This window comes from Sus scrofa, chromosome 6, assembly GCF_054392235.1.
Source record: "Sus scrofa isolate SSC_HxYL_T2T_F1_AM1 chromosome 6, Sscrofa_HxYL_maternal_Yorkshire_Landrace_v2.0, whole genome shotgun sequence".
In the NCBI taxonomy this organism is placed as follows: Eukaryota; Metazoa; Chordata; class Mammalia; order Artiodactyla; family Suidae; genus Sus; species Sus scrofa.
Window position 1 is genome coordinate 162,572,121 of NC_139388.1, and position 26,184 is coordinate 162,598,304.

Consider the following 26,184-nt stretch of genomic DNA (forward strand, 5'->3'; position numbering starts at 1 on the left):
ATTGTGTTTTACTACTTCCTGTCTTCAATATTTAGGCTCTTGGAAGCACTCAATAGACATGGTTTCAATTAAGTCTTGGAAAGGAGTGATTAAAAACAAAAAAGGGGGAGTTCCCATTGTGGCTTAGTGGTAAAAAACCTGACTAGTATCCATGCGGATGCAGGTTCGATCCCTGGCCTCGCTGAGTAGGTTAAAGATCCGGTGTTGCCGTGAGCTGCAATGTAGGTCACAGACACGGCTCAGATCTAGCATTGTTGTGGCTGTGGTGTAGGCTAGCAGCTGCAGCTCCGATTCGACCCCTAGCCTGGGAACTTCCATATGCTGTGGGTGTGGCCCTAAAAAGCCAAAAAAAAAAAAAAAAAAAAAAAACGGTGGGTTATGGCTAATGATACTGAGGATGTGTCTGAGCCACAAAACTGAAGGATGGGAGTGAGAATACAGGGAAGAAATATAAGCCAGCGGTGGGGCTAAGAGTAGAAACATAATGAACAGACCAAGGCTTTCTTGTATACAAGCGGACCAACCTCGATTCCAGGTGGCAGATAATGTGTTGTTTTGGGCACAGATCCGCCTGGCCAGAGAAGGATGCTTGAGAATCTGGGATTTACACAGCTGAATCAGACTGTCCACAATGACTGGGCTTGAAGAAAAGAGACATTTGGAGATGTAAAGCCACAGGCTGATTCCAACATCTATCCATTAGAAACCTTATTGACTTGAGGGAACCTTACCAGTAGGTCTCTCTCTTGGGGATGTCTTCAGTAGAGTGCCAGAGGCGAGCATGAGAGATGGCATTCAGAACGCGTTCATCCTGGTTCTCTATGTGGTTCCGTGGATCGTCAGCAAGGCGAAGCACTTTCTCAGGAAGGCCTTCTATTAACTGGGTCTTGGTAAGCCAGAGGGCCTGCTTTACACCTTTAGGGCAATCAGTCACACAAAAAAGGAAAAACCAAAAAAAGAAGACAATTCAGGAAGAGATGCTTAAGCCTGCCAGGTAGCATTTGGGGGAAAGGCAGCCTCAAAAGAGAGATGGGATTTGTTGACATCTGAGGGGGTCAGAACTAAAAACAAAGATTAGAAGCTAGGAGAGCCAGATTTCAATTCAGATGCAGGAATCAGCACCTCCTTAAAGAGAGTCAACAGTTGGAGTTCCCCGGTGGCCTAATGGGTTAAGTATCTGGCATTGTCACTGCTGTGCCTCAGTTTGCTCCTGTGGTGTGGGGTTCCACCCCTGGCCTGGGATGCTTGTCACAGGTGTGGTCAAAACAAACAAACACACAAAGATAGTTCACAGTTGATTAAGGTAGTGTGTACTTTCCATTGGAGGAACTCAAACAGCCACTAAGATGGCTAAGATCAGGAGTTCTCGTTGTGGCTCAGCAGTTAAGAATCCAACTAGTATCCATGAGGATGCAGGTTCAATCTCTGGCCTCACTCATTGGGTTAAGGATCTGACAAGCTACGGCACTGGCCACAGATGTAGCTTGAATTTCATATGGCTTTCGGGTAGGCCAACAGCTGCAGCTCTGATTCAACCCCTAGCCTGGGAACTTCCATGTTCCACAGACTCGAAAAAGATGGCTAAGATCAGGAGGCTCCATCTTGCAGGCGAAGCATGTTCCTCGCCTGCAGGATTCAGTCAGACCCTAGATTACAGGACTAGATCAATGGAGGACAACCTTTCAAAACCTACATCAATTCTACTAACCCACACCCCATCCCTGACAGGAAAAGCCCACAGCTGCCAAATACACCTCATTCATTAGGTGCGGGCCCTGGATTAAATAAATGCATGCTGCTTTATCAAGGGCAAGCAGCTTTTGGAAATAATGGAAATAACTTTTGGATCATGAATAACTTGAAACTTTTGGATCATGAATAACTTAAGAAGTCTTGACTCTGGGAGCACTTAGGTAATTTTTCACATCTCATTTAACTCTGCAATTCTATAACGAGCTATTTTACAAGCAGATTTTTATATGAAGAAGCCCTATGAAATGTTCTGCTGTATTTGTCCCAAGAATCATACTGAGCATGTTATTCACCTTATTACATAGGATCCTCCCTGAGACCTTCTGAACTCCTCCCTGGCCTCAGTACAGGAAGGTTGTGCTTTCCCTGGGTAGAGTACTCTTTTGTCTTCCAGACATGGTGAATTACGTAACTCAAAGTGTTTTTTCCTCTGTGCTAGAGGTCAGCAAACTTTTCTTAACATTTACTTAAACAGTAAATATTTTCAGCTTCTGGGCGATAGAGACTCTGTTACAACTAACCTGCCACTGTAGCATGAAAGCAATCACAGGTAATAAGTAAACAAGTGAGCATTCCCCGCCCCCGCGGAAAAAACTATTTATAGAAATAGGCAGTGGCCTGGTCCTCGGACCCCATCTCTGTATCATTTGCTAACTGTCAGCAAGCTGAGAGCCAACTTTGGGGGTCCCTATAAAAGTACAGTCTCACAGAATTGATTTTTTGTATTCACCTCACGGTTTTGTTTTTCCTTTGTGTGGCTTCCTCCACCTGTCTATTTTTAATTTAATCTGTGCTGTAAAATGTCTTTAAGATGCCCAAAATACTTTTCAGAAAAAGGAGTATAAGTTAAGATAGGTTTGATTCAGATTGCTTAGTCTTTAAAAACTAAACCCCCTACTCTCAACAGGATGAGCTGTGGTGCCAAGCAAAATTCCCTCGCTTCACTTTTTGCAAATCCTATTTCCCTATAGGGGGAACAGGCACAAGCAAAGGGACCTGGGTTCTGCAGAGTCCACATACCAGTCCTCTACCCTCAAAGTCAACACTGCGTTCTCCTTAATGGTTGTGCTCATTGGTGAACGGAGTTCTGGTGATTGCTCTGGTTGGCAGGCTACTCATCTCAGTTGGAAAAACACTCAGGAGTTCCCGTCGTGGCGCAGTGGTTAACGAATCCGACTAGGAACCATGAGGTTGCGGGTTCGGTCCCTGCCCTTGCTCAGTGGGTTAACGATCCAGCGTTGCTGTGAGCTGTGGTGTAGGTTGCAGACGCGACTCGGATCCCGCGTTGCTGTGGCTCTGGTGTAGGCCGGCGGCTACAGCTCCGATTCGACCCCTAGCCTGGGAACCTCCATATGCCGCAGAAGCAGCCCAAAGAAATAGCAAAAAAAAAAAAAAAAAAAAAAAAAAAAACCACTCAGCTCAGGGACATTATCTTTGTTTGAAAAACTATGTAGGAGTTCCCATTGTGGCTCAGTGGGTTAAGGACCCGGTATTGTCTCTGAGAGGTTGCAGTTTAGACCTCTGCCCTCACTCAGTGGGTTGAGGATCCTGAATTGCTGCAAGGTGCAGCAAAGGGCACAGATGTGGCTTGGAGCCAGTGTTGCTGTAGCACAAGCCTCAGCTGCAGCTTCAACTCCACCCTTAGCCCAGGAACTTCAATATGCTGCAGGTGAGGTCATAAAAAACAAAAAATAACTTCAAAATGACATCTAGGATTAAAGGAAACCTAGGACACTTTGAGGGAAACACCTTCAGACAATTTCTTTTGCGGTGACAAGTGAAAGACAATGAGACTTTCATTTTAAGGCTCATAAAGACATCAGAAACACAAATATTTAGGAATGTGACTCCTGGATTCTGTGATTCATCAGAAAGAACTCTGGACTTGGGGTCAGGTAAATTGAGTTTTAGTCCCAATGCTGCCACTGTTTCTTAAAACTTGAGAAGTAGATAAAATATTAAGGTTTTATATATGAATAACATGTAACAGAGCTGCCATTTACTCAACATTACCATCTACCCTGTGCCAGGAGCTTTACCTACAAATTGGATGGGATTTTATAGAATGGAGGACAAAACCCAAGAGAGACTAAGGGATTTGTTTCGAGGCCCAAACCTCTTAAGTGATGGGGCTAGGAGGAGAGCCCAAGTGTCTACATTAAAGCCCACGATCTCTCCATTATCCCAATCTGCTTCTCTAGCCCTGTGTCTTGCAAAGTTTTATTACAGACTTTACTGAACCTCTCTGCATATGGTAAAAGCATAGGGTATGTTTTCAGCCTGAACAAGTTAATTTAACTCCTAAAATGCAACTATGGCAATTCATCTACCTGGTAATGTTACCAGGGTCACTCAAGGATGCCAACTCTTGTGAGGTCCCTCTCAGCACTCTGTATGGACAGTCAAAGGGTTTAAAGGCTGCAAGCCCAGCTTTCAGGAAAGGGTTTGGGCAGCTTTAAGAGGCTGGCTGGTTGACTCAAGTTTTTTTCAAACCTAGGATTTATTCGCTGGCTTAGTCCCCAAATTCTGACAGGTCTCTTTCTTTCTTAATTACTCATTGGAAAATTCTGCTCCCACTTACCTGGACCATTTTGTGTTTTCAGGCCAAGCCCTAACCCTATCCTGATTTAGGGACTAAGGAAGAATAAGGAGAAAAATCAGTAAAGGGTCTCTCAATAAACAAGCCCCCCCCCATACAATGAAACAATTTCTGCTACTGCCCTAGACATACAGATAGTTTTGGCTCAAGTTATTTCGAGCTGTTCTTATTCCTAGTAGGAATAAGGGAGAAGGGAACTAGACAGCTTTTAGGTCTGGATCCTTTCCTTGAAAAACATCTCAGCTCTGACCTTTGACAAGAGACACTGACCTGGTGTAGGCCTGGTTTCACTAGTAACCCACAGCACAGCTGTGAGCAAGTCACATCCCCTCTGTCACAATTACCAATCCTGTGAAAAAAGGAGATAGGCCTGCAGATTAAGCACTCTTTCTGTCGTCTCTTTGCACTGTAATTCCCCTCTAGTTCTTTTTCGGGTCACACCTGTGGCATACGGAAGTCACCAGGCTAGGGGTGTAATCAGAGCTGCAGCAATGCCACAGCAAAGCGGGATCTGAGCCACATCTGCGACCTACATCAGATTCTTAACCCACTGAGCGACGCCAGAGATCGAACCTGCATCCTCACAGATACTCATCGGGTTCCTAACCTACTGAGCCACAAGGGGAGCTCCCTCCCATCTAGTTCTTAAACATAGTTACATCTGGAGGGTGTCAAGAGCTCGGCCAATGTGCTCCACCTAGTCAAAAACAACTCATGCCACAGGAAATGGAGGCTTAGGAAGCTTCAGCCACTTGACTAAAATCACAGAGAGGGAGAGGCAAGGCTAAGCCTAGAAACCAGTTCTTTTCACTTGGCCACTAAAATTCTTAATACTCTCTCACACATGCTGCTCTTTTCGTCCCACTTAATCTTGACAACTTCAGGAGATGGGAATCAATGTCGGGCGCCTTTCACAGACGAAGAACCTAAGGCCCACAGAGTTTCAATGTCCTGCCCAAGGCCACAGAAAATTGAGGTCTGTGCTGAGTGGAGGAACAAGGCCCCTTCCCGCCCGTGCTGGGGCCTCACCCTCGAGGAGACGGCAACGCTGGTGAAAGACGTAGCACGCCTGGTCCTTGTACAGCGGGTGCTCGTGAAGCGGGGGCAAGCGGCGGAACTTTGGGTGCGTCCAGCCGGGGTCCCAAGGAGGGAAGACTGGCCGCGCCAGGCCGGGCATGAAGTGCATTTTCCCCGCGTAGGTGATGGGCTCCAGTCCTGGGATCTCATACACTCTGTCCAGGGGAGGAGGCTCGGGTTTCCGCGTGGAGCGCACACCCCACTCGTACGCCCCGCGTCTCGGGGCCCCGCAGCCCCCAAGGCCGAGCCGGCCGGGGCGAGCCAGCGCCCGCCTTGCGGGTCCAGACGCCAACGCCATACCCAGCGGATCTTCTCAAAGCCTCCACCTGGACGCCACCATCTTCCCGAGCGCAAGGCCTGCTGGGAACGAAATGGGCTGAACGCCAAGGCTCCGTTTATGAGTGGCAGCGGCTTTAACCAATCACAATCAGGGCATCTTTGTCTTGCCCCACCCCCCAGACCTTCTTCCTTTCCCGCAGGTGGAACCCTGCCCGCTTCGCCGCGGGCGGGGGGGGAACCTGCATGATCCTCACCTGAGGGGAATCGCTGGAGGGTAGGTGAGTGGTTGTGATGGGGGCTGGGACGGGACTAGGAGAAGAGCTCCAGGACCTCAAACTCGAACTCAGGACAACCTTGATCTCTTACGGCAGTTGGAGTTTGGGCAGGGTACGTCCTTCTGAGCCTTAAAGTCCCTCGCTGTAAAAATAGTGATAGAAGTGCCTAAACTAGCGCAGCTGCGCAGCGTCCCGCACGTGGTGGGTTTCCTTTCCTCTCAACCACTTCTCACGATAAGCTTGAGCGTGGTCCTTGCACCGACCGCTTGTACTGCTCGCCTCCTCCCCAGCGCTGAAAGTGAGTTCCTTTCCTCCTCTTTCCTTGGAATTTCCTTTTGCGCCTCCTAGAAGCAGGATCAGAGGTACACCTGGAGGTGTACCCTGCTCTTTGAGCAACACGTGTTTATCAAATGACAAACTCTCAGGCACTGCTGAGCACCAGGTTTGCACTGGTGAATGAAACAGATGTGACGTAGACCTTATAGGTTAGTAGGCGATACAGACAGACAGCAAGTAAATAAATAGCAATTACAACACACACACTTCTTACCCCGTTTCCCTAGTTATTTTTCTCTTTCGCATTTAACACTAACGTGCCATGTTTTCCATTTTGATCTTGTGTAATGACTCTCCCACTAGAATATAAGCTCCATGAGTGCACGGGTTTCAGATTCTTCACTGAAGCCTGCCTGTAGATCAGCGTCTGCCACAGACTCAATATGTGTTTAATGAATGAATAAATAATAATATGTGATTAATCAATAAGGTATTATTAATAATAAACATAGTACCTGCTAGAGAATGAGAAGGGGAAGGTTCAGCAGAGCTCAGAGAAGGTGACCTTGAAGCAGGGCCTGAGGGTGAGGAGCATCATCGCAGCAGAGGCAACAGCAGATGTCAGCGCCTGGCTTCTTACACTGAAAAGGCAGAAGGCTGAGAGAAGGCTTGTCTTTGAGAGGAAGCTGGACCTTTAAAATTCATGATTGACATGGCCAACTTCTCTACTAATTTCCAAACAGCCAGGGAAAGTGAGATTAGTAAAACATGGAGAAGATAAATTTAAGGCTGAGATGGATAAATAACCGCCTTGGAGTTCCCGTCATGGCTCAGTGGTTAACGAATCCGACTAGGAACCATGAGGTTGCAGGTTCGATCCCTGGCCTCACTCTGTGGATTAAGGATCCGGTGTTGTGGTGAGCTGTGGTGTAGGTCACAGACGCGGCTTGGATCCTGCGTTGCTGTGGCTCTGGCTTAGGCTGGTGGCTACAGCTCCGATTCGACCCCTAGCCTGGGGATCCTCCATATGCTGCGGGAGTGGCCCTAGAAATGGCAAAAAGACAAAAATAAATAAATAAATAAATAAAATAATCGCCTTGGAGTTCCCATCATGGCTCAGTGGTTAACCATTCCGACTAGGAACCATGAGGTTGTAGGTTTGATCCCTGGCCTTGCTCAGTGGGTTAAGGATCTGGCATTGCCATGAGCTGTGGTGTAGGTCACAGACAAGGCTCAGATCCCAAGTTGCTGTGGCTCTGGCGTAGGCCGGTGGCTACAGCGCAGATTGGACCCCAAGCCTGGGAACCTCCATATGCCGTGGGAGCGGCCCAAGAAAAGGCAAAAAAAAAAAAAAGAAAAGATAAATAACCGCCTTGCTGTACAACAGTTTACAGTTAACAGAGCTCCTTCACTTGTCTCACTTTATCTGTCAAATACCTCTTGGGAGTAAGAGATCAGCATAAAAAGAGCACCAGACCTCATTCACTCATACAAACCTGGTACATAACACGCAAGAAAAATGAGATGAACTGCTGTGACACCGTGCCAGGCCACAAGCTCTATGCAGGTAGAGCCCATGTTTTATTTACCTCTGCTGTATCCCAGCACCTAGCACGGTGTCTGGCTCCCAAGCCCTATTTGTCAACTGAGTACTTAGCACTCACCTGAGCCTTCCATATGCCAGGCCTGTGCTTGGTGGTAGAATAAGGAAATAAGACACCATGTTTGCCCTCAAGGGGGTCTCAGCCTGCTAAATCTTCCCAAAATCATAGAACCAGGGGTTTTTTTCCTCTAGAGAGGAACTTTTCAGGAGTTCCCCTTGTGGCTCGGCGGGTTAAGAACCCGACATATCGCCGGTGAGGATGCAGGTTCAGTCCCTGGTGTCACTCAGTAGATTGAGGATCTGGCATTGCCGCAAGCTGCAGCATAGGTCGCCGATGGCGGTTCAGATCCAGTGTTGCTGTGGCTGTGGTATAGACCACAGCTGCAGCTCCAATTCGATCCCTAGCCCGGGAACTCCCATATGCTGCAGATGAGGCCTTAAAAAGAGAAAAAAGAAATTTTTCCTCTATAAAAGAAGGATTTGTTGCACACAGAGGAACTGTCCTTCTAAAACCAATGATAGTAAATGGTAAGAGAATTTGGACAAGTTCTGATCAAGAAGAGCATTGGGCACCAGGCAAAAGATTGGATTGTGTCGTAGGTGATGGGGAGCTGATAAAGATTACCAATCGGGGGAGAACTCTATTCAATGTCACCTAATAACCTATGATAGAAAAGAATGTGAAAAAGAACACATACATATACATAATGTATATATAACAATCACTTTGCTGTACACCTGAAACGAACACATTATAAATCAACTATACTTCAATTAAAACATAAAAAAGTGTAAAAAAAGAAATGAATTAAGTGATGCATCATATTGAAGTGATAATAAATATCTATAATAAAGAAGTAAATAAAGTATCCCAATTTTTGAAAAAAGGTTGCTAAGCAAGGGACCGGCGTGATCAGAGCTGGTGGCAGGTTAGGGGAAACTGGAAGCCCACTGCTTGAGCCCATCAGAAGCTCCAGTATAAATGGCCATGAGAAGCAGGAAAAGGGGGACAGATCTTAACTGTTAGGACCTGTAAGAAGTGGTTGGTAACCAAGAAATGGGACTTCCCTGTCCTCCGGCAGACTTGGTGATTTGCTCCCCTGCTTTTCTACAGATGTGGCCCACGCCTTGATTCTAGCACTTAATGCACACACGAAGCTATGGGCCCCAGGGTGCTCATAAAAGCGAGTGACAGTGTGGCAATTGGGCCCCTAACCTGTGCTGGGAGTTGGAGATGGAGACACTCGCCCCTGCCCTCCAGAAGCTTGAGATCTAAGGAGAAAGAGCAGCCTGGAGACTTAAGAGACAAGCTCTGCATTCTGGCTTCCTGACCGGGCCTCCGTTTTCCCTGTTGGGAAATGAGGAAGAGCATGGCCCGCTTACATATGGCTGTCGGGAGGACTGAGTGAGGCGATGCCAAGTGCTTGGCACAGACTGGCCCAATAAATGACGTCTATTCTTATAACAGTTATTATCTGTTTCGTGGATGACTCTCCTCCAGGCCAGGAGTGCCTCCAGAACAGAGACGAGTGTCACTCACCTCATTGAGCAGCCTAAGTATCTAAGGCAGGAATGAATGGGAGAAAATCAAAGACTGGAGTTTTAGAGGAAACTGCGTTTTAGAGGAGTGATATTTACATCAAATGATGGTCTGTGACATCAGACTTCTCCTAAGTTCTGTTTTCAGACACAAGGAAGGAAATACCCCTCTCTACTTTGATTTGCCTGTGGATTTTTTTTTTTTTTTTTTTTTTTTTTTTGTCTTTTTGGGGCCGCACCCACAGCATATGGAGTTTCCCAGGCTAGGGGTTGAATCAGAGGTGTAGCTGCCTACACCACAGCCACAGCAGCGTGGGGTTTGAGCCATGTCTGTGACCTACACCATGGCTCAGGGCAACACTGGATCCTTAACCCACTGAGTGAGGCCAGGGATCAAACCTGTGTCCTCACAGATAATAGTCAGATTCATTTCCACTGAGCCATGATGGGAACTCCTACCTGTGGAATTTTAAATGAGTAGTTTCCTTGCAGGTGAGATGACCAGATCTATTTCTGTTATAAACTGTGAAGTTCCACATATAAATGCAGAGAACGTTGATAAACCCCAACCTGCCCTCACAGAAACATCTCAAAGTAAAATCATAGCCATTTATACTGTCCTTCCTGGAGTTCCCGTCATGGCTCAGTGGTTAACAAATCCGACTAGGAACCGTGAGGTTGTAGGTTCGATCCCTGGCCTTGCTCAGTGGGTTAAGGATCCAGCATTGCCATGAGCTGTGGTGTGGGTTGCAGATGTGGCTTGGATCCTGCGTTGCTGTGGCTCTGGCATAGGCTGGTGGCTACAGCTCCGATTAGACCCCTAGCCTAGGAACCTCCATATGCCGCAGGAGCCGCCCCAGAAAAGGCAAAAAGAAAAAAAAAAAAAAAAGAAAATATTCTGTCCTTCCTGATCTTTCAGACAGTGTTTGCCTAACAGTCCTGAAACCAAGATCCTTTCCTTCCTTCCTTCCTTTCATATAACATGCATATTTTAAAATATGCGCTCTGTTGGAATTCCTGCTGTGGCATAGTGGGTTAAGAATCTGATTGTAGCAGCTTGGGTTGAGGCTGCAGCTCAGATTCAATCCCTGGCCTGGGAACTTCCATATGCCGTGGGTGCGGCCAATTAAAAAATATATATGTGTGTGTGTGTACATATGTATTATGTATGTATATATATGCACACATTGCTGTTTCATAAAATAAATTAAAAACAGTTCTCTGCCCTCAAGGAGTCCACAGTCTCAATAGAGAAGGAAGACCTGTAAACATGCAATTTCTTAGAGTTCCTGTTGTGGCTCAGCAGTAGTGAACCTGACTAGTATCCATGAGGATGCGGGTTCGATCCCTGGCCTCGCTCAGTGGATTAAGGATCCGGCATTGCCATGAACTATGGTCAAGACAGAGCTGGGATCCCGTGTTGCTGTGGCTGTGGAGTAAGGCCAGCAGATGCAGCTCCTATTCAACCACTAGCCTGGGAACTTCCATATGCAGTGGGTATGGCCTTAAAAAGCAAAACAAAACAAAAAAAAACATGTAACTTCTGAACAGTGTGACCTACTGTAAGTTAGAGCTTCACTCACTTGAAGAGTATTTATTGAGCACCTAGATGACCAGGGCTGGACCAAGCGCCGTGAGTGAAGCAGGAAGCAGGAAGCCAAGCAGGCCTCTACAGACGGCTCCAGGCTGTACTCTTCCTTGACTCACTCGGTCTTTCCCTTGGTGTCAGCTACCCAGAGCTGCAGCTCCACACTCGGGTAACTAAACCTGCTTAATCCAACTGGCAGCTGGACTTTTCCCTTGGATGCTGCTTGGCACCCAGCATAACTCGTACTGAACTTAGCATCCCCCCCACTTCCTCTTTCCCCTAAAACTCAACCTCTCTTGGGTCCACTCTCCACCCAGGGATCCAAGCCAGACATCTGATGTCCCTTTAGTGTCCCTATCCCCCTCACCGGCTCACCTCACAGCCATCAGTCTCCGGGGCCTGTGAATTCCCACTTGAGTGTTTCTCTAGTTAATCCCTGTCCTCTCGTCCTCCCTGCAGCTGCCCTGGTCTAGGGCCTCATCCCCTCTCCCCTGGACCACCACAACCATCTCCTCCTTTCCTCTGGTTGAGGAGCAATATGCTCTGAAATTAGAGCCGAGTTAAAGTCCCAGTGCCATCACGTGGGCAGCGATGTGACCCCCGTTTTCCCATCCATAAAATGCCACCTCTAGTACTGGCTTTGTTGTACCCGTGAGATGAGATGCAGCAGTTTGGTAGGTGACTCACCAACAAATGCTGAGTGAAAGAAACCAGACACAGAAGAATATATCCATATGGTTCTGTTTACATGAAGGTGAAAACTGGGCCAACCTGGACTGTAGCGGCTAGGGTTGCAGACAAAGGGGGCCCAGCTAAGGAGACGCAAGGGAATGATTATATCAAAAGTCAGGATGGTGGTTGGGGGGGACAGGGGTGTGATCAAGAAGGGACCAACCCTAACCCTAACCCTCACCCTCACCCTAACCCTAACCCTGTGGCTTCTGGGATGCTGGCAAGGGTCTTTTTACTTGAGTGAGTGCTGGTTACAAAGGGGTTCTTTTTTTTTATTTGTTTACAGTCGAACCTGTGGCATATGGAAGTTCCCAGGCTAGGGATCAAATCCAAGCTGCAGCTACTGGCCTATGCCACAGTCACAGCAACACATCTGTGACCTATGCCACACCTTGTGGCAACGCTGGATCCTTAAACCCACTGAGCGAGGCCAGGGATTGAACCCGCATCCTCATGGACACTATGTCGGGTTTTTAACCTGCTGAGCCACAGCAGAAACTCCACAAACGGGTTCTTGTATACCATTTACTTTATTTTTCATAATTATTAAACTGTACATAGGTGTTCCCGTTGTGGCACAGCATAAACAAATCCCACTAGGAACCATGAGGTCGTGGGTTTGATCCCTGGCCTCACTCAATGGGTTAAGAATCTGGCGTTGCCGTGAGCTGTGGTGTAGGTCACAGAGGCTGCTCGGATCTGGCGTTGCTGTGGCTCTGGTGTAGGCCAGCGGCTACAGCTCCAATTGGACCCCTAGCCTGGGAACCTCCATATGCCGTGGGTGTCGCCCTAAAAAGACAAAAAATAAAATAAATTGTATGTAAATGTTTTACTTCATCGTTTGAAATATTTCAAGAATCCGATGAGATTTTCTTTGTCATCCTAATCCAGCACCCAGCCCCGGACGAGGTCACCGGTTGGAATTGCTGTGGCCCGCCTGCCCGCCTCCCCCACCAGGCAGCAGATCCCAGGGTGGGTTCACTCCATCCCCAGGGCTCGCACTGAGCTTGGTGCCTGCAGGCCTCAGGCAGAACGAGAGGAATAGGGGTGACCAGCGTATAGCCCCATGTTCTCCCTTTGCCCAGGGGACAGGGCCTGGGCCTGCCCTGGGAAGAGCGCCCAGGTGTCGCTTCCCAGCCCGACCAAGACCCACTGACGGGTGATGGCCGAGAGGGAGGAAGACGAGGAGGAAGCCTGGCTGCAGCTCCGGCCGGTGGAGCCCTTGCCCTCCCAGTGCTGCGGCAGTGGCTGCTCGCCCTGTGTGTTCGACCTCTACCAGCGGGACCTGGCAAGGTGGGAGGCAGCCCGAGCCAGCAAGGACAGGAGCCTGCTGAGAGGGAGCACGTCCCAGGTGAGGGAGAGCTACACCTCAGACCCGAGGGCCAGGTGGCCGCCTCTTCCGGGCCTCAGCCCTGTACCGTGTACCTGCTCGAGGAAGCTTTCTCTGATCCTGCACAGCAGAGAGAAGAGCGTGGGCTTAATAGAAGCAGATGGATCGGGTTCAAAGCCTGGCCTTGCGATGGTGGGCAGGGGGTGAGGGGTGATCCCAGGAACTGGGTGTGGGCATTTTACAGGAGAGGGAGATCTATGAGTTGTGGCATTCAGAGAAGACTTCCTGGAGGAGGTGTGGGTGGGTGGAATAGTAAGGAAAGTAGGCTGAGTCTTAGAAGACATGGTGGAATAGTAAGGAAAGTAGGCTGAGTCTTAGAAGACATGAATTTGAGTCCCTGCTTGTGGTGTGACAAATAAGTCTCTACCACTCAGGCCTCTGTTCCCCCACATAGAAAATAAGGATGTCGGATTAAATAATCTTTAAGATCCCAACAATTCCTAAATTTTGCACATCTGGATTTTAGCAGGTTTGAAGAGCAGTCGGGTCTTTCATACACGGCAGATGAGTGTTCCGGATAGAGGGCACAGCTTGAGCAAATAAAGACTCACAGATTGGAGGCAGCAAGGTATCCTTGGGGGTACAGAGAAAAGTCTGGCGTCTGATGCCCAGGAGCTAAAATGAGGCTTGGGGCCGATCCACAGGGCCCTTGACCATTCAGCTAAGGAGCTTGTACTTTATCCTGGGGCTGAGGGAAACCATGCAAGACTTCAGCGCAGGATGAGCCCGCCGTAAAGAGCTCTGGCATTCGCAGAGCATGAAGGGAAGTACGCTATTATACAGGAAGCTTATCAACCGCGGTGGCCTCTCCTTGGGGGCAGGATGCTCCTGCCTCGTGAGTCTCATTCTAGCTGTTGAATCTTTTCCTCTTGCAGAGCTGCCCCTCCGAGCTGAACCCGGAGACCTTCATGGCCTTTCGCATCAGTGCCATGGACAGGCTCTCTAAGGACACCTACCTAGTCCGGTTCGCGCTACCTGGAAACAGCCAGCTTGGCTTGCGACCTGGCCAGCACCTCATCCTACGGTACACGCAGGCAGCAGGAGGACCCAAGCTTTGCAGCCGTGCTCTGCCAGGTGCTGGCTGCATGGTCTAGGGCAACTTGCTTCACCTTCCTTAAACCTCCATCATCTTCAAAATAAACATAGTAATGCATGCATGACTCAGGGGGTTCTTGGGATTGAACTAGATAATGCAGTCGCATAAATAACACCAATAACAGCAAACATTTTTATAGCACTTACTATCCAAGGCACAGTTCTGTGTGCTTCTATGTATGACCTCATTTATTCCTCACAAAATCCTGTACGGCAGGCACTGTTCCCGTACCGGAGAGGAAACCAAAGTCAGAGAGGTTGAGTAACTTGCCCAAGGTCACACAGTTCAGAAATGCTGGAGCCAGGATTTTGAAGGCCAGCAGTGTGGCTCCAGAGCTTGTGCTACTAACCTCATACAATTAGCACCAGCTGATAAAAAGGACACTGTCATTACGAATAAGGGACTCAGTGTCACATAGTTAAGAAGGATTCCGACCCAGACAGCCACCTGCCTCCTGAGTTACTCCCTTCATCCTCTGAACTTCTTTCTTCCTCCTGGATTTCTTTTGCACTCTCCTCCCACCTCAATCCCCACCTCCATCTACCCAGGGACAAGACCCTTTGGGACCCCCAGATGGAGGTGTCTGCCAGGCAGTCGACTCTGGGTCTGAAGCCCAGCGGAGAGATCTGAGGTGCAGACACGGATCTGGGAATCATCCAGCTGTATCCTTATACTCGGATGGCGTTTGGGAGCCTATGTGGCATGGAAAGAGGGAAGGAGATAGGACCGAACCTGGCAATTCCAGCATTTTACACTACCGGCAAGAGGAGGCAGAGCCAAAAAGGAGACAGAAGGTGTAGTCAGAGGACAAGGAAGTGGGTTGATGATCCAGCTTGTCTCTGTAGCATTGCCAGTTCGATCCCTGGCCCAGCGAAGTAGCTTAAGGATGCAGCGTTACTGCAGCTGTGGGGAGGGTCACAGGTGCAGTTCAGATTCGATCCCTGGCCCAGGAACATCCATATGCTGTGGGTGCAGCTGAAAAAAGGCCAGGGGTGGGGTGGAGGGGATGAAAACGGGAGAAAGCTTCTTACTGGTCATACTCTGGTCACTTGCCTCGCCCTGACCCCTGGTGTTTGTGCCCAGTTCGTTCTGGCCTGTGACCTGGCTAATGATCCATAAAGGGGCCACAGGACAGGTCAGAGCCCCAAGCAACCCTCCGTCCCATAAGTCAGGGAGGCACATGGAGTTCTTTTGCTGTACAGTGGGTTAAGGATCCAGCATCCTCACTGCTGTGGATCGGGTTTGATCCCTGCCCTGGGAACTTCCATATGCCGCAGGCACGGCCAGAAACAAACAAATATAAGTCAGGGATGCCCTGAACTCCCTGCCTCTAGGCCGGGCCCTCTCCTCCATCCTGTCACTCCACTGACGTTCTAACACACGCCACTGACCCTGTTGCTCCCTGTTCAAACCCCTGCTGGTGCTCCAGGATGCCTCCCCAGGGACATGCTGACCCAAGGCCCTCCCCTTGCCCCTTCTTCCAGCCCCAAGATCCACTCACCAGTTCCAGGCTTGCCCTGCATTATCCTACTTCAGAGCTTTTGCCCAGGCTGTTCCTCTGTCCGGAGTTACGTTCCTTCCCGTCCCTGTTTTGACCCATCAGGAGCCTGCTCATCTTTAACACCCAGCTCAAGGAGGCCTTCTGAGTGTTCCCAGATGAGAGCGCATGTCAGTTTCCCCTCTGTCGTGGCAAATGTCACAGGGTCCTTTCCATCCAAGCCATGCCCTATGTTCTGTGTGTTATTTCCTTGCTTGTTCTACCAGCATGTATTGAATATTTTTGCCCAGCTTTTGATGCATTCAGACAGGTCTTTTTAATCTTTGCATACCTCAAAGAAGGAAATTTTGTGCGTAGTAGGACTTGAGAGAGGAATGCTTAGAGGCTCCAGGGAAGCTCAGAGGAGGAGCGGTAAGGAACCAGGCTCTGGAGGCAGACTGAGCGCTGGGTGAATTCTAGCTCTGTGACCTCAGGCAGGTGACATCCCTTCTCTAAGCCTTGGTTTCTTCACTTGAGTTATTGTTTGAATTAAATGAGATACTGCATATAATGTGCTTGGTGCATCATAGAATTTGATACAACTGGCTGCTAGTATTATTACTCGAGATTATCCTCCTGGCCACTTGTTGGTAATACTGTGGGGAGGATTCATGCAGGGGGTCAGGCTTTGGACTAGGGCACCTTTGAGGGTCCTTTCCATTCCAGTGCTCCTGGCATACAGTAACATTTGATGGTGTTAATTACAGTTGTTTTTATCTTTTTTCTTTTTTTTTTTTTTTTTTTGGTCTTTTTAGGACTGCACCCATGCCATATGGAGGTTCGCAGGCTAGGGCTCAAATCGGAGCTACAGCTGTGGACCTAAATCACAGGCACAGCAACGCCGGATCCAAGCCGTGTCTGCAGCCTACACCACAGCTCACAGCAACGCCAGATCCTTAATCCACTGAGCAAGGCCAGGGATCAAACCTGCATCCTCATGGATGCTAGTCAGATTCCTTTCCACTGAGCCACAACATGGGAACTCCTGTTTTTATCTTGATCGTTCTATGGTTGAGGAGAGGTCAGGAAAAGTCACAGCAAAGTCCTAAAACAGCTCACATCATCAGTGTACTTTCTGAGGCACGCTCTCCTCTGTAATCCCAATGGAACCACACAGAAGCGGTGGCAGAAGGATTAAATGACCTGCCCCAGGTCTCACAGCCAGCACATGGCGGTGGGGGAGCCCAGTGCTCTTTTATTCTGCTTCACCTTGCCTGCCCTTCAGTGAGGACCACTGGAGGGGAACTGGGCCCCCACCTTTACTTCCACCACCTGACCCAGCCTAGGTACTATAAGGGTTTGTTGAATGACTAGCTGACTGCCTGACTGAGTGCTTCTCTTCCCCAGAGGGACAGTAGATGACTTAGAAATTCAGAGAGCCTATACACCCATCAGCCCTGCCAACACAGAAGGATACTTTGAAGTTTTAATCAAGGTAAGCCGACTCACACGGATGCGCTAAGATGCCGTCGACTGGCCCTCCATTTGTCAGCTTGGTGGGCGTGGAGCAGTTCCCTCATGATGTGGGAAAAATCCGTATTCACATGGGAGGAGCCTGGCTTGGGGGGGAGAGTGGGGACAGTGAAGGGGGGGGCTGGGGATTGCTGCTGGGCCACCAACAGAGGGCATGTTCTGGACAGATTTTATGAAAAAGTGGCCTGGACTGAGAAAGGTAAAGCTGTTCCTCCTACCTTCTTACTTATCGATGGAGAGTGAGCCCTGAGCCAGGGAGAGGGGGACCAGGTCACTCGCACCTGCTGTGTGCAGAGTCAGACACGGTGCCACCCGCAGACAGAGGCGGACTGGGACAGTACGATGTGATAGATGCTGTGACACGAGGCCTCAACCCAACTCAGGGCGTGGGCACTGCAGAGAAGGCAGGCTGGACTTCCTCACAGAAGCTGTGTGTTAAGCTGTATGTTTAAGCACAGGAAGGAGAAGGCAGTTCTGCGGGGAAGGAATGGCGTGTCCAATGGCAAAGGAGGCATGACTTGGGGAACTGCCAGTCATTTGTCCTGGCACAGACAGGGGGGTGTGTGCAGGCAAAAGATGGGGCATAGAGGACCTAACTAACCTGAAATCCCCTCATCAGGGGGTCAGCGGGGTCCGAGGCATTTGAGTTGGGACTTGAAGGAGTACAAGTTAGCAGGGGCAGCACTGATGTCCAGGGGGGACAGATAATCAATGCCGGGTCTTGTGGGAACTGTACCCAGTCTGAGTGGCGGGAGGAGAGGTGCTTGTGGGGGCAGCTGAGGTAGGTGGGGAAATTGGCAGAGGTGAGATGGACGAAGCGGGCTGAATGCAAAATCCCCCAGAGTCCAAAGGACTAGGCAACGAATGAACAAGTAGTATGAAGGGGAGTTCCCGTTGCGGCTCAGTGGTTAATGGACCTGGCTAGTATCCATGAGGATGTGGGTTTGATCCCTGGCCTCACTCAGTGGGTTAAGGATCCGGCGTTGCCATGAGCTGTGGTGTAGGTCACAGTTGCTGCTCGGATCTGGCATTGCTATGGCTGTAGCGTAGGCCAGCAGCTGTAGCTCCAATTAGACCCCTAGCCAGGGAACCTCCATATGCTGCAGGTGCAGCCCTAAAAAGCAAAATAAAGAAAGAAAGAAAGAATTCATGGGGTCCAATTACATGCAAAAATAATTGGGCTGAACTCCATGAAATTGCTGACACTCTAATTTTTTGGCTGCTCCTACGGCATGCAGAAGTTCCAGGCCTGGGTTCAAACCTGAGCCATAGCAGTGGCAATGCTGGGTCCTTAACCACTAGACCACCAGCAAACTCTGTATAAGATTTTTGACCTATAGAAAATAGCAGTTTCATATGGGTAGCTGAATACATAGTTCCGGATCATTTCCCAAACAGAAATCTGGGGAATACTTATATTTAAGAACAGTTTTCACATCCTTTATCTCTCTTGTAAGACAGACATTAGCCCCATTTCACTGCTAAGCAAACTGAGGCCCCAGAGGGGCCTGAGGCGCCACAGGAGGTAAGAAGTGCAGCTAGTGGATGAGCCCTGGCCTCCTGACTCCAAGATGCCAGCAGCATCTCTGACTCCTGCCTTCCTGCCTGCCTTCAGCTCGAGTATTTATTCCCTCACACATAAGCTTGGATGGGATCCCTTCTTCACGCAACGGCAACTGTTTGTCTGGGAGATTCCACAAATCCTCTCCAAATGGCCCGCTTCCCCAAGCTGCTTGTCGGGGTGTGTTTCTATTGAAAGGATAAGCCTGAAGACAATTCTTCAGGGCAGCTGGATCTCTCCCAGCTGCAAGGCTGATTCCTCCTTCGTTTAATGGAAAGCCTCTCTTTAGAGAGATGCTTAATTACCCCTAAGCCGCTGGCTGGGATGAGCTGGAAATGTCTTCAGATTGGGAAGGCAGGCAGGTTTTGTAAGGTTTACCCTCCCATTGGATGGGAAGGAGGAACCCCCATTTCTCAGGCACCTTCTAGGCACCAGGAACTGCTTCTGGCTCTTCACTGTCATTGTCTCGTTTTAACCTCATAACCACGCTACAGAGTAGATCGTATTATCCCCACTTGACAGATGAAGAAACTGAAGCACAGAGGGAGATGACGTCATTGTCCCAAGGCCCCTGAGTATCATGATTCCAAGTGGAAGAACAGCAGTTCAGCGTCAGGTCTGTTTAACAAGTGTGCCTTGAGTCTTTCACTCCATGCCAGGCTTTGTGTGGGTGCTGGAGGCTCAGAAGGACCCTGCCTTTCCCTTTGAGTGCTGTCTGTGCCCTAGGGCTCTAAGCCCACCCCTGAGTCTGTGCCTGGGGCCAGAAAACAAGGTGTGCTCTCAAATCTAGCCCCTAGCAAGTGAGGAGAAAGACTGACGCTTCCTGCCCAGGCTCTTCCAAGTAAGCTGAGGATTATCCTTGCTTTATACATGTGGTGCCTGATGAAAGCTGGATGGGAGTTCCCCTCGTGGCTCAGAGGAAACGAATCTGACGAGTATCCATGAGGATGTGGGTCAATCCCCGGCCTCACTCAGTGGGTCGGGGATCCGGCGTTTCCAGGAGCTGTGGTGCAGGTCAGCAACTGCAGCTCTGATCTGACCCTTAGCCTGGAAACTTCCATATGCTGCCGGTGTGGCCCTAAAAAGATGGGGGGGGGCGGGAAACAGGGGTGGTACGAGCAGTGGCTGTGGGTGCTAAAAAGCGTGTCTAGTGACCAAAGCCTCTCCTTCAAGCTTGGTTATAATTTCTCCAAACACCCTTCCAGTCCTGTGTCTCAGGGCCTCCCTCTACCCCTACCCTGTCATGTCCACTTGCTCTTCCCAAAACATGACCTGGGCTGTCCTACCCCTGAGCACACCACACCTGATGCTCAGAATTCTCTGTGCTCCTGCTCCCATCCCCAGGGAGTTTGATCCTACCCAGTCTTCAAGGTCCAGTTCAAGGGCTCCTTCCTCCAGGAAGCTATCCTTGGCTCAACTCTGTTGAAAGTGACTGTACCTCCTCAGGGCTCTCCCAGCACTTCATCCGTCTCACAAGGGATTACCTCCTTTCTACCTTGTGTGTTGTCTGAGACTTAGGCTCCTCTTAGTTTGTGAGCTCCTTAAGGGGAGGGCCTGAATCTGGGTTGATTCGTTCGTTCACTCAGATCGTTACTAAGTCCTTTCCGTGGTCCAGGCACTGGCTAGCTTCATGGAGCTTGAGGTCCAGCTGTCTCTCCTGCATCCCCAGCATGGGATGCAGTGCCTGGCACAGAGTGGGTGGCCATCCAGGAAGTGCAGACTGCCCTTCCCCCATGGAGGAATCCCTTCCACAACCTTCATTTTTTTCATCCAACCAAGAGTCTTGAACAAAAAGAGTCTTGGTTGGATGAAATTGAGAGATCGCAAATGAGTGGCCTACAGACTGACTCTGTCCTATACATAGATTTGGTTTTGGTCTGCACAAAGTTTTTGTTTTTGTTTTGTCTTTTTGCCTTTTCTAGGGCTGCTAGCACGGCGTATGGAGATTCCCAGGCTAGGGGTCTAATCGGAGCTGTAGCCGCCAGCCTACGCCACAGCCACAGCAACGTGGGATCCGAGCCGCGTCTGCGACCTACACCACAGCTCACGGCAATGCCGGATCCTTAACCCACTGAGCGAGGCCAGGGATGGAACCCGCAACCTCATGGTTCCTAGTCAGATTCGTTAACCACTGTGCCATGACGGGAACTCCACAATGTTTTAAATTAAAATTAATTTGAATTGATTTGCTGATGTTTCAAAAACGAGATTTTTTCCCCCCTTTTTTTTTTTTGTTGTTGTCTTTTTAGGACTGCACCCACAGCATATGGAGGTTCCCAGGATAGGGGTTGAATCAGAGCCTACGCCACAGCCACAGCAATGCTATATCTGAGCAGCCTCTGCAACCTACACCACAGCTCATGGCAATGCCAGATCCTTAACCCCCTGAGCAAGGCCAACCTGCGTCCTCAGGGATGCTAGTCAGATTCGTTTCCGCTGAGCCGTGAGAGGAACTCTGAGATTTTTTTCCCTTAAAATCTGAACTTCCCACCCCTGTTAGAAAGGCAGAAGATTTGGCATCATTGGCTGCAGGGAGTGTGTACTGGAATTTGCAGCGTGGCTTCCTCCTTTAGAAAGTGTATTCACTCACCAGTTTACCACAGTCCCCACCACTCACTCTTGTCTCCCGAACTCTGAGTATTAGTTGCCATTAATTATCTCATACGTTCTTTTATTTTTAGTTTTTATTGAAGTATATAGTTGATTTACAGTGTTTTCAGATGTATATAGCAAAGTAATTCAGTTACAATATATAGATATAGATACATATTCTTTTCTGGATTTTTTTCCATTACGAGCTAATATAAGATATTGAATAGGCGTTCCCGCAGTGGCACGGTGGGTTAGAGATCTGGCTTGTCTCTGTGGAGGCAGTGGTTCAATCCCCAGCCCAGCAAAGTGAGTTAAGGATCCAGTGTTGCTGCACCTATGGGTAGGCTGCAGATGCAGCTTGGATTCGATCCCTGGAACTTCCATATGCTGCAGGTACAGCCAAAAAAAGAAAAAGAACAAAAAGATATTGACTATAGCCCCCAGGGCTATACATGAGATCCTTATTGTTGACCGATTTTATATACAGCGGTATGTATCTTGTTGATCCTAAATTCCAAAGTTACCCCTTTCCCGCCTTTCTCCTTTGGTGACGGTAAATTTGTTTTCTACGTCTGTGAGTCTTTCTGTTCTGTAAATAAGTTCATTCGTACCATATTTTAGATTTCACATGTAAGGGACAGCATGAGATATTTGTCTTGGTCTGACTTCACTTCACTTAGTATGATAATCTCTGGTCCACCCATGTTGCTGCAAATGGCACCATGATGTTCTTTTTTTACGGCTAATATCCACTGTACCGCGTCTTCTTCATCCAGTCTTCTGTTGATGGACATCGAGGTCGCCTCTATGTCGTGGCTGTCATACGTGGTTTGCACACAGTTAGTTTACCTGCGTGGCCCTGTAGTTACTTGGCTTGAGACCTCTGTAGTTAAGGCCATAGGTCCTATGGATTCGTATCCCAGTCTTAGCATTTACCTTCCGTATAAGTTTCTGGGTCTCATCTGAAAACGGGGAATGACAGAACCAATTTTGTGGATGTGTGGGAGGATTCAATGAGGAAACACGTGTAATGCCCTGAGCGTGCAGCAAGGGCTCCCCTTCCATGGCTGATGTCGTCTGTAGTGGCAGCGTGTGCCCGTCCCAGTGAGATCTGCCTTTGCTTGCTCCCAGTGCTACCAGACTGGGCTGATGTCCCAGTGCGTTAAGTCCTGGCGAGTAGGAGACGCGGCTTTCTGGCGAGGACCTTTTGGAAGCTTCTGCTATAAACCAAACCAGGTCAGTACCCGCCGTATGTCCTCGGGAACCCCCTCCCAGCTTAGCTTCCAGGACTGCGGTATTCACTTTCAGCCCATAGACTCTCACTGTGTCATTCGTCTGGAGGCCAAACCTAATCCCAAGGGTATCCTTGGGGCTGCTCTTAGGAGGAGATGGAATAGGCACCAAGAAACAAAACTGCCTGCCCATTGCTGGAGAAATTCAGACTATGAGCTTGGTATTTAGGGCCCTTATTCCATCTGACCCTCAGATCACTTTCTGGCTTCACATGCTATTTAAAGACTCTAAAGACCATTTTCTAAATATACCCTGTGGCTTGCTGCTTGGGATCCCCTGCTTCCCAGCCCAGAGGCCCTTCCCCTCATCTTCACAGCATGTTCAAATCCTTCCCTGACAGTCCCAGGAAGAATCAGTAATTTCTCACCAGTTGGTGCATATCTGGAAAGCAGTTTTTTGTGGTTTTGGTTTTTTTTGGTATTTTTTGTCTTTTTGTCTTTTTAGGGCTGCACCTGCGGCATATGGAGGTTCCCAGGCTAGGGGTCTAATTGGAGCTACAGCTGCCAGCCTACGCCACAGCCACAGCAACACCAGATCCAAGCTGCGTCTGTGACCTACACCGAAGCTCACAGCAACACCGGATCCTTAACCCACTGAATGAGGCCAGGGATCAAACCTGCCCCCTCATGGTTCCCAGTCGGATCCATTTCCGCTGCACCAGGACAGGAGTTCCTGGAAAGCAGTTTGTAGCAGGAGCCTGGGGAAGGTTCGAATCCTTGATTCTGATTCTACTCTGACGTCTGCCCTTTGGGAAGGATCCAGAATGCCACCTCTTGCACATGTTCATTGCAACATTACTTCCAATAGCAAGAAGTTGGAGACAACTGAATATCCAACAACAGAACAGTTAAGTACACTGGGTCACGGCTAATTGACAGACTGTTATGCTAGATTTTACAATTATGGTTATATGTGAGGTGATATGCTTATGCTATTAGATCAAGCGACAAACACTAGGCAAAAACTGAATATATAGCAAGTTGGGAAACTAAGTGAAATTGCACAGAAAAATATTTTTTTTAAAGCAATAAAATACTAACAGCTCTAGGATGTGGAATTATGGGTGATTTTTATTTACATCACTATATTTTCCAAATTATCCACAACAAATACCTATTACCTTTATAATTAGGAAAACAAAGCAAAACAAACAAATGGAAAAGACTGAATCATTCTTCCTCTCCATTCTTTTTGTATAATTTAAGAATAGCTTTGATTGGAGTTCCCGTTGTGGCTCAGAGGAAACGAATCAGACTAGTATCCATGAGCACACGAGTTTGATCCCTGGCCTTGCTCCGTGGGTCAGTGATCCGGCGTTTCTGTGAGCTTTGGTGTAGGTTTCAGACGCAGCACGGTTCCCGCGTTAATGTGGCTGTGGTATAGGCCGGTGGGTATAGCTCCGATTCAACCCCTAGCCTGGGAATTTCCATATGCACGGGTGCAGCCCTAAAAAGCAAAAAATAAAAATAAATGAAAATAGCTTTTATTGTTATTTTCCTTATTACAAATTCAATATCTATTTATCACCCCCCCCCCAAATCAGCAGATATAAAGAGGCCAAAAGAAGAAATAAAAAATACCTGCAGTGAACTTCCCATCATGGCTCAGAGGAAACAAATCTGACTAGGAACCATGAGGATGCAGGTTTGATCCCTGGCTTCGCTCAGTGGGTTGAGGATCTGGCATTGCTGTGAGGTCACAAATGCAGCTCAGATCTGGCGTTGCTGTGGCTGTGGTATAGGTCACAGATGCAGCTCCTAATGGACCCCTAGCCTGGGACCCTCCATGTGCTGGAGGTGTGGCCTTAAAAAAAAAAAAAAAAAAAAAAATGAAACCTACAGGCTATCAACCTGAACACACTAGTCTTACTGCCTTGACGTGTATCCTTCCAAATCCTCTTCCACACATGGGTGTGTAAACCAGTACACACACATTTATATATAGAATAATGAATGTCAAACGCACCTCCTATGTGCCCGGCTTTGGTTTTAGCACTTGCCATGTAGCGACTCATTTAATCTTCACACCAGCTCTTATTTAACCCTCACAACAGCTCTTAGGTACCGCTACCCCCATTTTAGAAATGTGAGGTGTGCCTCTTTTCCAGCGTTCTCCTAGCACTAGCCATGTGCAGCCTTGCATTTTAGCTGAGGGCAGGCCTGAGAGCAGGGACTGGGAATTGTCCCTGTTTCCTCCTGACCTGGGGGAGGGGGGCACCTGACGAGTGTGATCTTGACCCCCTTTTCTGGGTGGAGCCTCCTGGTGCCCAGTGTATGCCGCCCCTCTGCATCCACAGGGCCTGTTGGAAAGCCCTCCACTTCCTGTCTGGGAGGGTGTAGGGCTGGGCCATGAGGGCAAAGACATGGCATCTCACACAGTAACATGTGGCCCCTGAAACTGTGGCTAAGGCTTGGCTCTGTTACGGTGAGGATGCTGGGATGCAGCCCCAGTCTTGCCACTCTGCAGCCACCTGCATTGCAGCCGGAGCACATTAGCATCTGTCCTGCGTTCCCTCCATAGGCATTCAAGGGTATTCACCCAGGGCCAGGCCTGTGCTGGACCTGGGGGCCCGGAGATGGGTCCCATGAGTCCCCTGTCCTCAGAAGCTCACAGTCCGAAGGGGAGACAGACATACAAATAGATGACAACAATGCTGTGGCCAGGGCGAGGGGGCATGCACAGGGGGCTGTGGGAACGCAGGAAGGACCCCTCTCCTGACCCTGCCTCGGGGAAGGCTCCCCAGGGCAGAGCCTGAGCAGTGATGGCAGGAGGAGGGGGAGGAGGGCAGACTCTGCCTGGGAGGCTGGGCGGGCGCAAACATAGGACAGGATGAGGGACCAGGAGCAGGGGCACAGCGAAGGGAAGGAATTCAATTGTACTAGGCCCCAGGCCCTGTCCCAGGCACTATGTATGTCCTACTTTAATCCTCACGGCAGTTCTGAGATAGGTGCTACTCTAGGGGGGTGCTGTTATCATCACCATCATCATCATCATTTCTTTTTAGGGCCACACCTGTGACATACGGAGGTTCCCAGGCTGGGGGCCGAATCAGAGCTGCAGCCGCCAGCCTACACCACAGCCACAGCAACACCAGATCCAGGCCGCATCTGCAACCTACACCACAGCTCACAGCAACACTGGATACTTAATCCACTGAGCAAGGCCAAGGATCAAGCCTGCATCCTCACGGACACCAGTCAGGTTCTCAACCTGCTGGACCACAGCGGAAAATCCCATAGGGAGGTGCTATTATTATTATTATTATTATATATACATATATATATTTTTTTGTCTTTTTGCCTTTTCTAGGGCCGCTCCCGCGGCATATGGAGGTTCCCAGGCTAGAGGTCTAATCGGAGCTATAGCTGCCGGCCTATGCCACAGCCACAGCAACGCGGGATCCAAGCGGGAGTCTGCGACCTACCCCACAGCTCACGGCAACACTGGATCCTTAACCCACTGAGTGAGGCCAGGGATGGAACCTGCAACCTCATGGTTCCTAGTCAGATTCATTAACCTCTG

General features: G+C 49.1%; 2 protein-coding genes across 39 annotated transcripts in view; one reads left to right on the forward strand and one right to left on the reverse strand.

Annotated features, from left to right (window-relative positions):
• Positions 1 to 5,786, reverse strand: part of MRPL37 (mitochondrial ribosomal protein L37) — a 51,860-nt gene extending 46,074 nt beyond the window's left edge. For all 7 annotated transcript variants that reach the window (XR_014808224.1, XR_014808226.1, XR_014808227.1 and 4 more), the window contains exons 1-3: positions 5,381 to 5,786; positions 732 to 915; positions 525 to 640 (exon numbers count right to left, since the gene is read on the reverse strand). Coding sequence is in view for 2 of the 7 variants with exons in the window: in XM_021096592.2 (XP_020952251.2) it covers positions 525 to 640; positions 732 to 915; positions 5,381 to 5,726 (646 nt within the window). In the remaining 5 variants the exon portion in view is untranslated. The remainder of the gene's footprint in view (positions 1 to 524; positions 641 to 731; positions 916 to 5,380) is intronic.
• Positions 5,787 to 5,897: 111 nt separating this feature from the next.
• Positions 5,898 to 26,184, forward strand: part of CYB5RL (cytochrome b5 reductase like) — a 28,918-nt gene continuing 8,631 nt past the window's right edge. For 3 of the 32 annotated variants that reach the window (XM_084965022.1, XM_021096603.2, XM_021096598.2), the window contains exons 1-5: positions 5,898 to 5,985; positions 12,612 to 13,071; positions 13,986 to 14,134; positions 17,091 to 17,178; positions 22,501 to 22,605. In XM_084965022.1, the coding sequence (XP_084821148.1) occupies positions 12,883 to 13,071; positions 13,986 to 14,134; positions 17,091 to 17,178; positions 22,501 to 22,605 (531 nt within the window). In that variant the 5' untranslated portion in view covers positions 5,898 to 5,985; positions 12,612 to 12,882. Of the gene's footprint in view, positions 6,095 to 9,594; positions 11,158 to 12,611; positions 13,072 to 13,576; positions 13,679 to 13,985; positions 14,185 to 14,754; positions 16,116 to 17,090; positions 17,179 to 22,500; positions 22,606 to 25,666; positions 25,912 to 26,184 lie in introns of those variants that run through there. The other 29 variants (XM_084965034.1, XM_084965029.1, XM_084965025.1 and 26 more) reach the window with 27 other exon arrangements.